General features: G+C 47.8%; 1 protein-coding gene across 1 annotated transcript in view; it reads left to right on the top strand.

The window, feature by feature from the left end:
• The window catches only part of LOC119449148 (uncharacterized), a 36,266-nt gene that overhangs the window by 21,600 nt on the left and 2,226 nt on the right, over positions 1–12,440 (top strand). Inside the window, exons 6-8 of the mRNA XM_049666671.1 lie at positions 616–781; positions 6,799–6,971; positions 7,434–7,504. Coding sequence (XP_049522628.1) covers positions 616–781; positions 6,799–6,971; positions 7,434–7,504 — 410 coding nt within the window. The remainder of the gene's footprint in view (positions 1–615; positions 782–6,798; positions 6,972–7,433; positions 7,505–12,440) is intronic.

The following is a 12,440-nucleotide window of genomic DNA, read 5'->3' as shown; positions in this document are numbered from 1 at the left end:
TAATAATTAAGTTTTTAACTAATCACCTGATGGCCCATATTGCAATTTACAAATTGTAGCCGTGGAGTTCGCAAGGCGTATCCACTTGGAACGAATTCTCGGGATGACACCAGTTTCGAGAAATTAATTCCCGAACTTTGCGGAAAAATGCATTGGCGTTCCAGTTAATTTTGTGCTTCAGTGCATGAAGCGACGTTTCCTTAAGAACTTAACTGCAACGCCAATGCATTTCTCCGCAAAGTTCGGGAATTAATATCTCGAAACTGGTGTCATCCCGAGAATTCGTTCCAAGTGGATCCTCCTTGCGAACTCCACGGCTACAATTTGTAAATTGCAATGTGGGCATTCACGTAATTATTTTAAAACATAATTAGTGAATTTCTGTTAATTATTTGATTATGCATTTCAATTTCTTGTGCAAGTAATGTCCGCCTCTTCGAGTAGACCAGCTCATGAACTAGAATTGTGCTATCTGTCGCAGGCAACCTTTAAGAATTTTTGAAAGGTTTCGCTGAAACAGCCCTGTATATTTTTTTATTTCATGTTGTGACCTTAGTAAGGAGCTTTCGGTATTTGGATACGCGAATGTTTGTGAGGGGAATTCACATTCTGCAGGGCCGTGTACCTGGCCAACTATCGCCCTGCCAACTTCGTGGCGACGGTGAAGCTGGTGAACATGGACCGGTTCAGTCGGCACAAGCAGGCCGCCATGGACAAGGTTGTCGCGTCCGTCATCAGGAACCCGTTTCTCGTCAAGTACTACTGTTGCTTCTGCGTCAAGGTGAATACACGTGGTCGCATGACTGACCAGTAGATCGCTAGGAGCGAAGAAAAAACAGGAACAAAAGAGCTTCCCTGAACCTACTTGCAAAAGATCAGTGATAGTACACACGCGTTGGACGTATGACAGGCCAACATTTTATTGAAGCATCGCTGGTCATATTACAAACCTTTCGTCTAACACATGCACACGTCCCCCAAATGAAGTATGCAGTGCCCTTATATCGAACATGCCTATGTGCGAAGCAATCTTCAACAGCTTGTCTCGTCGAATCGGGCCACGAGCCGCATTCTGTGCATATGCAGGTATGCTGCCCACTATGGTCGCTCCCTTTGTCACGTGTACTTTTCTAAATGCGCCTCTTCCGCCTTGTCAGTATTTGTCTTCCCCCCTTCCCCTCATCATATGTGATCCGCTTGTTCATGCGCTTATCCACATTGTGTGGCCTGTCCTGTCGCATGGGCACCAATTCGGCTGCAGGAATCTTTTGTCCCTTCCGGACTTACGGTTTGGACGCCGACAGGGAAGGCCATGTTTTATGGTGCTCTCGGGATCTCGGGAACCGGTCTTTAATCCCATGGTTCAAGTTCGCATGCTTCGTCAACGCTCTTACCAGTTGGAGGACTTACTTCACCTTCCGAACAAGTGGGAGCAGTTTCACTCGCGTTTGAGCTCGTCAGAACATTCTTCCGCACTTTGTTTGTGGCATCGGAACGAACGCTAAGCCTGACATTAGGCTTGGCATCATTACCGGCATCCGAGTCTGGTGTTATGGCAGCACCATCTAGGGCCATCATTGTGCAACGTGCAACTTTATGCTTTTTTTCCGCGACACCAGGCGGAGAGGAGCTGATAGATGTAGTAGAGTTACTGTATATAGCTCCCCCATGGAGCTATATACAGTAACTCTATACAGGAAAACGCTTTTTGATGCATTGAAGCACGAAGTTAACTGGAACGCCCTTGCATTTCGTCGGACACATTGAAAATTATCTCGAAACTGGTTCAGTCCTGCGAATTCGTTCCAAGTGGATACGCCTTGCGAACTCAGCGGCTGTAATTCGTAGATCGAAATATGTGCCGTAAAATAATTAGTCGCAAAATTAATTACCGTAATTACGGTAATTATTTATTTAGGCGTTTTGATTTACCGTAGGAAGTAATGGCTGCCTCATGCAGTAGTTTAAATCAAGGATTATAATTGTGCTATCTGCCACAGGCAATTTTTTAAAGTTTGGTGCAGCTGAAATGAAACACCCTGTATAGTCCCTCTAGGATGTAGCATCCGCAGCTTTGTCTGTGACTGACGACTCTAAAAGGCAAGCTCGAACGCCGCGCGCGCTCCCAGCTTCTGCAGCAGCCATGCAAGAAGCTAGCCGCCAAAATGCACGTGAAATCCATGACCCTAAACGACGAAGAACGGAGAGTGAGCAGCTCGACGATGATGCTGCCATACACAAGGCAGCCAGACTCCAAGACGAATGGTCCAGCTATGACCCTGAAGAAGGCTTTGAAGGGGACGGTTTATGGGAGCGCGTCACCACCCGCTCCAGACGGAAAGGCGGCCCAGCGTGAACAAGGGAATTCAACTAGACCTGCGAGGGTTGTCGAGCGAACCGAACATGCCTACGTCGTTTTAGCCATACGGCCTAGGGAACGACGCAGTTTCGCTTCGCGTAATGCCCGTGAGGTGAAGCTGGCCATTAGCGCTGCGCACGACAAGAGGTTGGCTCAGCATCAACTGCTGCAGTCCAGACGTGCGACGAAAGACAAGCATCAAATTTACTAAAGCTGAATACCCTGGAAATTCCGTTGACGCCACCTCTCTCACTGTCTGTGCACCAGGTCCCGAACGAGGGCATGTCACGTGGTATTATATATGTTTAACATGCTGCCATCTAGTGAAAGCGGGGAGACATAGTTCCCTGTGACTGTGCGTGGTCGGTGATCTGGCAGCGCGTGCTCTTCTTCTTCTTGTGATAGAACACGTCTGAGAGACCATTAGACGTGTACGTATATGACTCCTCGTCTGGCCGTCTCACTCTTCCCTCCTGGCTACAAAAATATACGGCTGCACACCTGATGAGACATCAGAGACGCCGGCTGAAGCACTTGACAGTGAGAATGTGCAGATACTCCTGGCCTGCCCTATGGGAAAGAGTGGGTCGGTGTTGATTACTTTCGCATCGTTACGCACCCCTCGATACGTGAAATACTGGGATTTCGTCAAGAATGTTAGCCCCTACGAGCCGCGATCCGTGGTGTGCTTCCGGAGGCATGGGTTGAGCCATAAGCAAGATGTGTGCCCTGCGGAGAATGCAGTGTTCCCTCGATGTGGTTCCCAGCATGAGGAACCCCCTGAGTCGTGCCCCCAGACAGACAAGAAATACTGCCGCAACTGCGAGAAGGACGGCCACCTGGCTACAGACGCTTCGTGCCCACAGCACAAGCTTTTTGCCAAACACGCCAAAGCTGCACAGGGACACCCGTCCCGCACTGCTATACAAACAGGCAAGAATGCCAAGCCATCTAGTCAATCAAAAGACTTATCTAAAGGCAGGAGTGGAAACTGTAAGCAACAGAAGGCGCTCTCAAAATCAACACCATCAAACAAACCCCCGGATTCTGGTGCTCATTTGTCAACATCACAGTCTTCGCCGGTGTCCTACGCTTCGGTAAGCTGTGGTGCTCAGAAGACTTCGAAGAAAACGTCTAGTTTCTGTCCGCGGTATGGAGAAGCGATCGCAAAGCAGCTGGAGCAGATTGTCATGGAAACCGAAGTCAGCAGCTGTGATTTTGAGAATACATTGTCCCGTCTCCAGAAGCAGCTGCTAGAAATTAAGCGATCCATAGACACGGCTCACGTACGATTTCAGCAAAAACTAAAGGAGCGAAACGAGAAAAAGCTAGTACTCCATCATCGCCTAGCAGAGTGGAAAGAGGAGAGAAGGCTCATTGACAAAGCGAAGAGACAACAATCTCTGTCACCACGAAGAGGCTCTGCCCCACCTCCTAAATATACACGGCCACACCCAAAGAACGGGGGCAAGCTCCACCCCAAGAGCCGTCAAATGAAGAAATAAGAGTATCAGTGGAAGTCGTTCCACAAGCATACAAAGCTCCTGAGTGGGTCACGCAATTTCTGAATGGTAGAAAGTCCAGGCAATGCAACAACAAGCTCAGATGCAGACGCAAGTTTTACAGACACAGCACGTTTTAAAGCAATGACATCAAATCCAACAGGCACATCAGGATAAGATGCAACAGTTTATGCAAACCTTGCAGAAACTGCAGGATTAAATGATGGCCATTTCGTCCTAGCAGGGAGAGTATTGTCAGGAGAAAAAAAAAGGCGAAGCCTTGCACTAGGCCGCGCAAAGCTCAAGACACAGCGAAGCTCTCTTGGTTGTAGGTAGATTGAACTTGGCTATGTCGAGGTTTATACTTGGTTGTAGCTGGGCCTATACTCGTGTACGTCATCTGTGCTAGTACTGGAAAGGCTGCGGTAGTACTGCAAAGGTGCGCGGCGGTAGCGCGGCGGTGCGGGGGAGCATGACGTCATACGAACTGCAGGCCGCCCTATTTGCCGTAGAGAAGCTGCAAGACAAGGCGGAATAAAATTACGGAAGACCACAGTAGCAGACAGTTCGCGATATTCACCGACTTTAGATGCCATAAAGGCGCTCACGGGGACGCCTAGAGTAGGCACGTGGGCGTATGATATAAAGGTCGCATGCGCATTCCTTCATCGGGAATACGGCATGGGTGTGCGAGTGGACTGGGTCCCAGGGCACTCGTGCAGCATAGGCAACGGTGCGGCCGACAGTGCAGCGAGCAAGCGGTTATTTTCCCGCTCTTCTCCCCTGGACCCAGTCCCTCTCATTCCTGTGCGCCTGGACCCGGAGGAGGAGCGCGAGTGTCTTAAAGTGCAAGCAAAATGGGAGCTGAAGGCGAAGGTACCGCACAATGCCCACCCTTTGCCCAAGTGGCTTTCTCGGGGCGCGCATGTCCTGGTGCGTAAGGCCAGGACGGGCGCAGCACTCACCGAAGACTTCCTGGCTACGTGGCGCGCATACGCCGCTTCAAGGAAGACACGAAGTCATCAGAGGCAACGTTCGGATGATGAGGAGGAGGAAGAGACGGAGGGGAACGTGATGTCAACACTAGTGACGTGCAGTACGTGCGACATCGGTGCTCGACCGACAGTCAGGCATCTATTGTGGGACTGTCCCGGTCTCGCGACAGTAAGAGACAAACACAAGGGACGCGGGATTACTTTAATAGAGGCATGGACCATGCCACCCTCTCAGGCCGATGCCCGGCGAACGATCAACTCTTTATGGGAGTTCGTGCGCGAGGCCGGCTTGACCGGAAGGTTATGAATGTGTAGTTTTTTTTTCATTGTGAACCCTGCCATTGACTCTTACCCCTGCTTAGGCCACTGAGCCATCGTTTTCATTAAAGTTCATTCTCTTTGTCCCTTCCCCTTCACTCGTTGACGAACCTAGGCTCAACGTACTTCCGTTTACAAGTTACTTCGCATTGGGATGCCTTTTGCACCCTTTACTATCGACTGCTTCATCAGAACGAGCTGCTTTACAGAAGACACATGAGCTAAGACGCGAAGTTGTTACTAATGTCATCGCTATCATGGTCATCGCCAGGAGCATGCGTATGCACTCAACATTACCAAGAGATTATCGGGATATTTCTTGCTCGCACTGCTATGACAGATCCCATTAACGCCTTTGTTGTGGTTCCCGGCTTGTTTCCAGTGCAGCGTGCACAGACTCTATGCGGTAATAAGTAGCCATAAACAATGATGGCTTTAAGAGAAGTAAGTTGCGCATGCTGAAATGCGGTGCTATGATCGATGTACAATATTGCGGTAGGTCAGCGTTGCTTTTACTTGCCTTAGCTACATGGTGCCATGTCATGCCACATATACGCGTATTTGGTACACTGATTACTCTCAAACTATTCATATTTTCTGTCAAATTCAATTTGATTACTCGGTACATTGGCACACTGACATATGATACTGAGACTATGACAAAACATTATTAAATAATTGTTTATTTAGCAATTTATTGATATAAATTGTACTGTAAGGCACGTTGACAGAAATTCTTATACAGAAGAATTCAAGAATGATATTACACATTCGTACGCAGATAACACTGCATCAGAATACAATGGCGTACATCCAGCATGCTCTCTTTGTCTACGCCGACATATTTCAATGAACGCTGAGGTAAGTTACATTTTTAAGTGAAGCTTTAGAGGCTCGCAGGTGGTGTCACGCTGAAAAATGGGCGGATCCTGGTGATAGTGCAGAAAGGGTTCAAGCTCAATGGCACATACCACGGACAAAAAGAGAGAAAGAAAGAGATGGAGAAAGAGAGAGATAGACAGAAATAAGAGGGAGACAGAGAGAAAGAAAGAGAGAGAGAGAAAGAAAGAATGAAAGAAAGAAGAAAGAAAGAAAGTCACCAGCCCTCCCCTGCCGAGAAAATGGGGGTAAGCGAATCTTGTCGCGTGTGTACTTGACCTATTACTTTCCCTTCCCTTTCCTACTACTTTCCGTTTCCTTTCGTCGCACTTTTCGATTCCCTTTTCTTCTACTTTTGTTTCCTTTTCGTGCAACTTTCCTTCTGTAGCGTTGTACGTTTCTTTCCCTCGATGTATGCATTTAATAAACGTTTATGTTTTATTACCATGACCTGTCGTGAATTTTACGTTACGCTGACGAAGGTCAGATACACACACGACATTACCCCCATTTTCTGGACCGGCGAATGGCTGGCGATTTTTTAAAGGAACTTTTTTCTGTAGACGCTGCTCTAAAAATTTGTTTGTCCGCCCAGCTAGCTCCAAAATACCAATGTTATTTTGGTGCGAAAACACGTTATCTTTTTAGCCCGCAAGCCGAAGCTAACTTGAAGGCAGTCATCAAAAAGAGAGCAGTGACCTGGCCGTGACACACTTTCCCCTGGCTCGAACTTGCATCGTGGCAGGAGGCGTACGTGACCATCATGGAGTACATCGCTGGCCTGGACCTGATGCGTGTGGTAACCAAGGAGGAGTTCTTGGACGTCGAGGCGGTGCGCGTTATCATGGCCCAACTGATCCTTGCGTTGGAGCACATGCACTTGCGCGGATTTCTCCACCGAGATATCAAGGTGTCTAAGTGAGTGGCTGCTCTTTCTCGCAGAATGAATACCAGATAATGTGGCGTACCGCTGGCAGTCGGGGCGCCGTAAGCTCGTCTAGACCGGCTCGTAGAGATTCTTGGATGCTTATACATGTACGGAGATGCTGTACTTTCAACGCGACATTGGATGCAAAGCCTACCAATAAATGAATATGCAGGTAGTAAGCCTATGGTTAAGTTGTATATCGCGATAGTGCTTAGAAACATTCCTACTGCTGTGATGGCACTTTACTTTTTTGTCGCTGCGTCCACAATTTTTCAGGCTGTAGGTGACGTTGCGGCTTTAATACAAGGAATACTGAAAGCAGTATTGTGGTGTTACTGTTGGCTATTAGGATCATCATGTTCTCCTTGCTGTGTTGGTTTTCGCAACAAACTTGCTTCTTACGACTGCGTACTAGAGGTTGTTGAACGCATACAATAAACCATCTTTTCTAGCATGCTGATTTTGCCAGGCGGGCGAGTCAAAGTCATCGACTTCGACACCGCTAAGGTCTGCAATGGTCACTGTGAGTGGAATCTGTTTTCTTTTATTTCACTTCAATGCGTCAAGAAATAGGGGTATTGTCACGTTAGCTGATTATTGTTATTGCCAGAATTATAACACAAAAACGGGCTTGCAGGCAACTAAATATTTACATCCAGTACTTAGTAGGTCAAGTAAGGTACACCCAGTACCCCCCGACCATTACCTTTTGAAAGCGCTCACAGGCTTTTTTTTATTTACAGATACTGCAGGCAATTCTCGGGCCCATGCAGGAGTGGATACGTAAAACACGAACAAGAGAAGTAAATTTAAATCAAAAACTTGACATCGTTGCAAAAAATAATACATATAAAAGTGGAAAAACATGGCAATACACTGGACATAGATGACAAAAATGAATGCTCGAACAAGGAAATATCATCAACTCAGAGTGTAATCCACTATCGGGCTGGGAATTTCAACAAAAGTTGATATTAATAATGCATTCAATAAATGATTCCAACGAAACAGAGTTCACTGCCTCCTCAGATAACGTATTCCAATAATAAATTGCGCGAGGAAATAGAGAACTTCATACTACACTTGAAGGAGTGTAATGCGACAGCGTGATGTGTAATTTGATTATTATCCATCCATGTCTGCACACGAGCTTCCTTCTGCTCTCATGGTCATCCCCATGCTCTTAGAACCTCATCATTCACTGATTATAATAGCAACTCCTCAAGGCCTTGATCTACTGACGCTGCCCACCTACATCTCACGACCTAATGATCTACTGATTAGGTCTACTTCTGCTGCATCATCTACCTATGCCCTTCAGTCATTAAGTTTGATCGACTGTCCATAAATGAGTGAAATTCACACAATTTATGCCAAAGTGCAGGAAACTACATTGAAAGCATGTCAAGGTTGTAGCATGACTCATCGTGCATTTTTAGTTGGGATATAGTCATCATTAGAGAGTAAATAAATATCTATTTATTGTGCACTCAGTCCTGCTACGTATCATAAATAAAATTAATCACCTGCTCAAACAAAATGCACAGTTTAATAATTGACTGCAAGCACTGCTGAAAAGAAAAAAAATATTTTGCAATTGCTACCAAAATACCCCAAGTCCAACATCGCAGTGATACATGTCACTCCGAAGTAAAATGGAGGCATTTAGAAAATCCTAATGTTCAAGTTCTTCTAACTTAAACTCTCCTGGTCTATGGATTGTCACTACAGCACTGAAATAACAAAAGTAAGTCGCATACACAAATGTTAAGAGAATGACTGAAGGGGCCATACAAGTCTTTACCACAGCGGTTATTACGCACCAGTGCCAGCAGTTCACCAGCACGCAAGAGCATAATGGGTGCATCGCACTTTCGTGAACCTTGGTATTGCCCCTGTCGCAGTAAAACCCTTGCGAGGACAGACCTCGTGCAGTGGCATCATAACCAGCTCGCGTGAACGCCTGATTATACCACTCACAGGATCGGTCCGTCAGGTGTTGTGCATCGACATCACCAACGGAAGTTGGTGGCTGTCCTGAGTCGCATTGAATTAGGACTATTTCTTGCAGGGCCTAATGCGCGACCAAAAAGCATCTTTCGCAAAATATGGGAGGCAAAATACAGGCAGGACCAACCTTGGGTGAAGTGATCTTCGTAAATGATAGCTTACGACGCGAGACACGCTGCAGATTTTAGCGAATAACGTGCCCTCAGTCACAATGGTGCATCTTGCAGACAAAGCGGTATATTTATTCACCGTTAGAACGAGTGCAATCCCAAGACACGACGTGCGTGACGTTGTACAAACACGCCACCGCACCACAGTACGATGAGAGACGCGCAGTGAATTTCGGGGACGAACGCGTCCCGTTACTTATCATGCGAAATCATTAGATGGCTCATGAAGTGGAAAATCCGGCAGCGTGGCCAGAGATGGTACAAATAGTCACGTGGTCACAGAGACAGACCGCGCGCCAGGTGATGCTTCCATTGATGGAAGTGCATGCGACGTCATGTGCGCTACCGTCAATAAGAGAGGAGTGGCTCCGGTGGACGAACAAGTCACGTGGCCACATAGACAGACCGCGCCGGTGGCGGATAGCGCCGCGCCTCGCGGCACTGCCGGTCGGTGCAGTGATTTCGGTGAGTTCAGTCGTGCGCTTCGATGGACGAACCTTCAACTTCTCAGTCAGTAGCTGCACCCGGCTTCTTTAGACGTCCACGCGAGTACGCGAACTGGGCCGCCGCAATGCTTTCGCACTCATCTACGTAGGGAAACCTAAGTGCCCTTGAATTTTTTTTTGATGGTCAGCTAGAAGATGCGCGCGCTCACATTTGATAAGCAAATTGATGCTATGCAACGCGCCCAGCGTGCTAGCGTCTCAAAAGGCTGGCTTGCATGATTTCACACCTCCTTTTGAGGCGAAAGCCTTAAATCTCTATGTTTCAAGGTCGCATTGTGAGGTACAGTAAAACGGAGCGCGCCGGAAAAGGGAAACAAGATAGCCGAAGGAAGGTTCTGAGAACAGGCGACGGAGTGCCGTCAGAGCTTTGAGGGAAATGTAATGATGGCGCTGAGGAGGAGGAGGGAAATGTCAGCAGGAGCGCAGTAGGGGCGTTGAGGGCAAGCGCGGTGGCGGCGCTGGGGAGGAGGGAAATGTCAGCGGCGGCGCACGTAGAAAGTTTGGGAAATGACGCCAGCACGCTCGCAGCGCGCTTGCGCGCCTTGTATACGTTGCCGCGAGGGCATAGAGTTTCCTTCCACATAGCTATGGGTGACGACGCACCAGGCCCTAGTCGCGGCCGGGGAAGACCGAGAAAGTACGCCACGGTGGAAGAGGCTAGAGCGGCTTGAAATGACGCTCGTCGTAACCGCTGTCAGAAGGAAGCGGCTATGGATGAAGCGGCTATGGTTAAACAGAAACCTCAACGGCAGATCAGCAGAAAGTACAACAGAAAGTTCAACAGCAGATCAACATAAGCTCCACCTAGGCTTTCGCCTTCACATTCTTAGAAGGTTCCGAGCATCCCCTTAATTTTCACTCTTGCGTCCGCGGTCTAATGGTAAGAGCACCGAGCTGGGGGGGGGGGGGGGGGGGTATTATTTAGACTCGACCATCGGACTTTTTTATGTAATTATTTCTCGTGGCAAATAGTAACGTCTCTAGTTTCCCAATGTCGCAAGTTCGCCAGAAACATACAAACCGCAAAGTGGAGAAAATGGCCAGCAAAAAACAAAAATATGCTGCTATTAAAATGTCGTTCCTGCGTGTCACTTTCTTCTCAGTGCAACCGACGGGATCCGTAGCCTTTTTTAGTGATGGCAACATTTTTGAGGAGACGGAGGATGTGACATGCGCATTTTCCATCACGTTCCTCAGGGTTTTTGTTACATCAGAGATCTCAGGGTTTTTGTTACACTCCTTAGCGTAATGTAAAGGTCAAAGCTGTTTGTTATATTTAAATTTCCCAGGCAGTTTTTCATGTAATACACCCCGTAAGCTACGTGGTTCTCTTCGTGACGTAGTGAAGAAATCTTCAGAAACTCCTAGAAGTCGCCTGTGCGCGAGGTAATATGCCCAGGGCAGTTGTCACGAAAGTTTAGAAAATTTATCTGAGTCTCTCACATGCTACGCTGTAGCTACACCGAATATGCAGATTTCGTGAGTTATAAATATAGCCATTAGCCTCCTAGCCACAGGAACATTGCCAAAAAATGTCACAGTTTCGTTCGAAAGGCGGAGCATCGATTGCGATAGCAAATTAGTAGAAACTTAGGATCTAAGGATAGTAGTTTTATCGGCCGCATAAACTTTTAAACATTCGCTTACTAACTAAATTAACAACCACGGTGTAACGCGTGTACATGAACACATATCGCTTGACGACCGCGGAAACTGGCTGTCAAAACGCTGGATTGAGGAGGCGCGGCAACAGCAGCGAGCAAACTGACCTTCGTACCGTCTCTCGCGTCAACGCGAACTAAAGGTCGAAAGCACAGCACATACGAAGCTACCGGCAGTGGTCGTACTTAGCCCACATAGCAGATCGCTTTGAAGATCGAATATGCTCGCGCCGGGTGCGTACTTTTCTCCACGTCGTTGATCGCTGTCAAGATACGGCGCCCACGCGGAGTAAAATCACTGCCCCCGTTGTAGGCTTGCCACCCCCCCCCCCCCCCCCCCGTGCCTCGCACGCGACAGGACGAAGCGCGCATCCCCCCACTCCCGCTTTTCGCCCTTGGGCGCGAGATTGATACTCGCAAGATTTCACTCGCCCATACAGCGTACGACGCACGACGACTAAGTTACCGCGTGTTTGGACTTTATACGGAACCTCACAGCGACATCGACGACCACGGCGACAGCAGAAATGTGGTTGGGGTGTCCATATGATTGCTATCGCAATGCAAGAAAAAATAACAATTGGCATTAGGTTTCCTAAATTGTAAAGTGGGTTAGGAAGAACGTCATGGGCACCTAAATCAATACACGAGTGTTTCTGCATTCCGTTTCCGTTGGAATAAGCCGCCGCAACCGGGAATCGAACGTGCGACCCTTTCTTTGCTCTGCAGCGTAAATCAGTATAGAAACTGTTTGACCTCGGAGCGTTGCGATTCGCGTGAGTTGTTTACGTGATTCGTTGTTGGTAGCGTACGAAAAATAACGGCGAAGCCGAGAGAGAGCAACACGTACAGCCAACGTGTGTCAGCGCCTACCCGTTCATCCGCCTTGTTCGAGTGCTGCATACACAGAACATCAAAGGATGGTGGCTAAAATTATTCCAGAATGAATGCTGCTTATCCCTTGTTTCGTATATAGCCAACGAAGTATGACAGGGCGCCAGACGCCAAAAAAGCTATTCGTTCTGTCTTATCTATTAGCAGCTATCTCTGTGAAGTACGGAGCAAGTTCAGAGTACTCTTGGCTGTCTCAATTATAGTCTAAGTAGTGGAGC

The sequence above is a fragment of the Dermacentor silvarum genome, chromosome 4, assembly GCF_013339745.2.
Source record: "Dermacentor silvarum isolate Dsil-2018 chromosome 4, BIME_Dsil_1.4, whole genome shotgun sequence".
Taxonomy (NCBI): Eukaryota; Metazoa; Arthropoda; class Arachnida; order Ixodida; family Ixodidae; genus Dermacentor; species Dermacentor silvarum.
The sequence above is the reverse complement of the archived record's forward strand: the minus strand, read 5'-3'. Positions and strand labels throughout refer to the sequence as shown.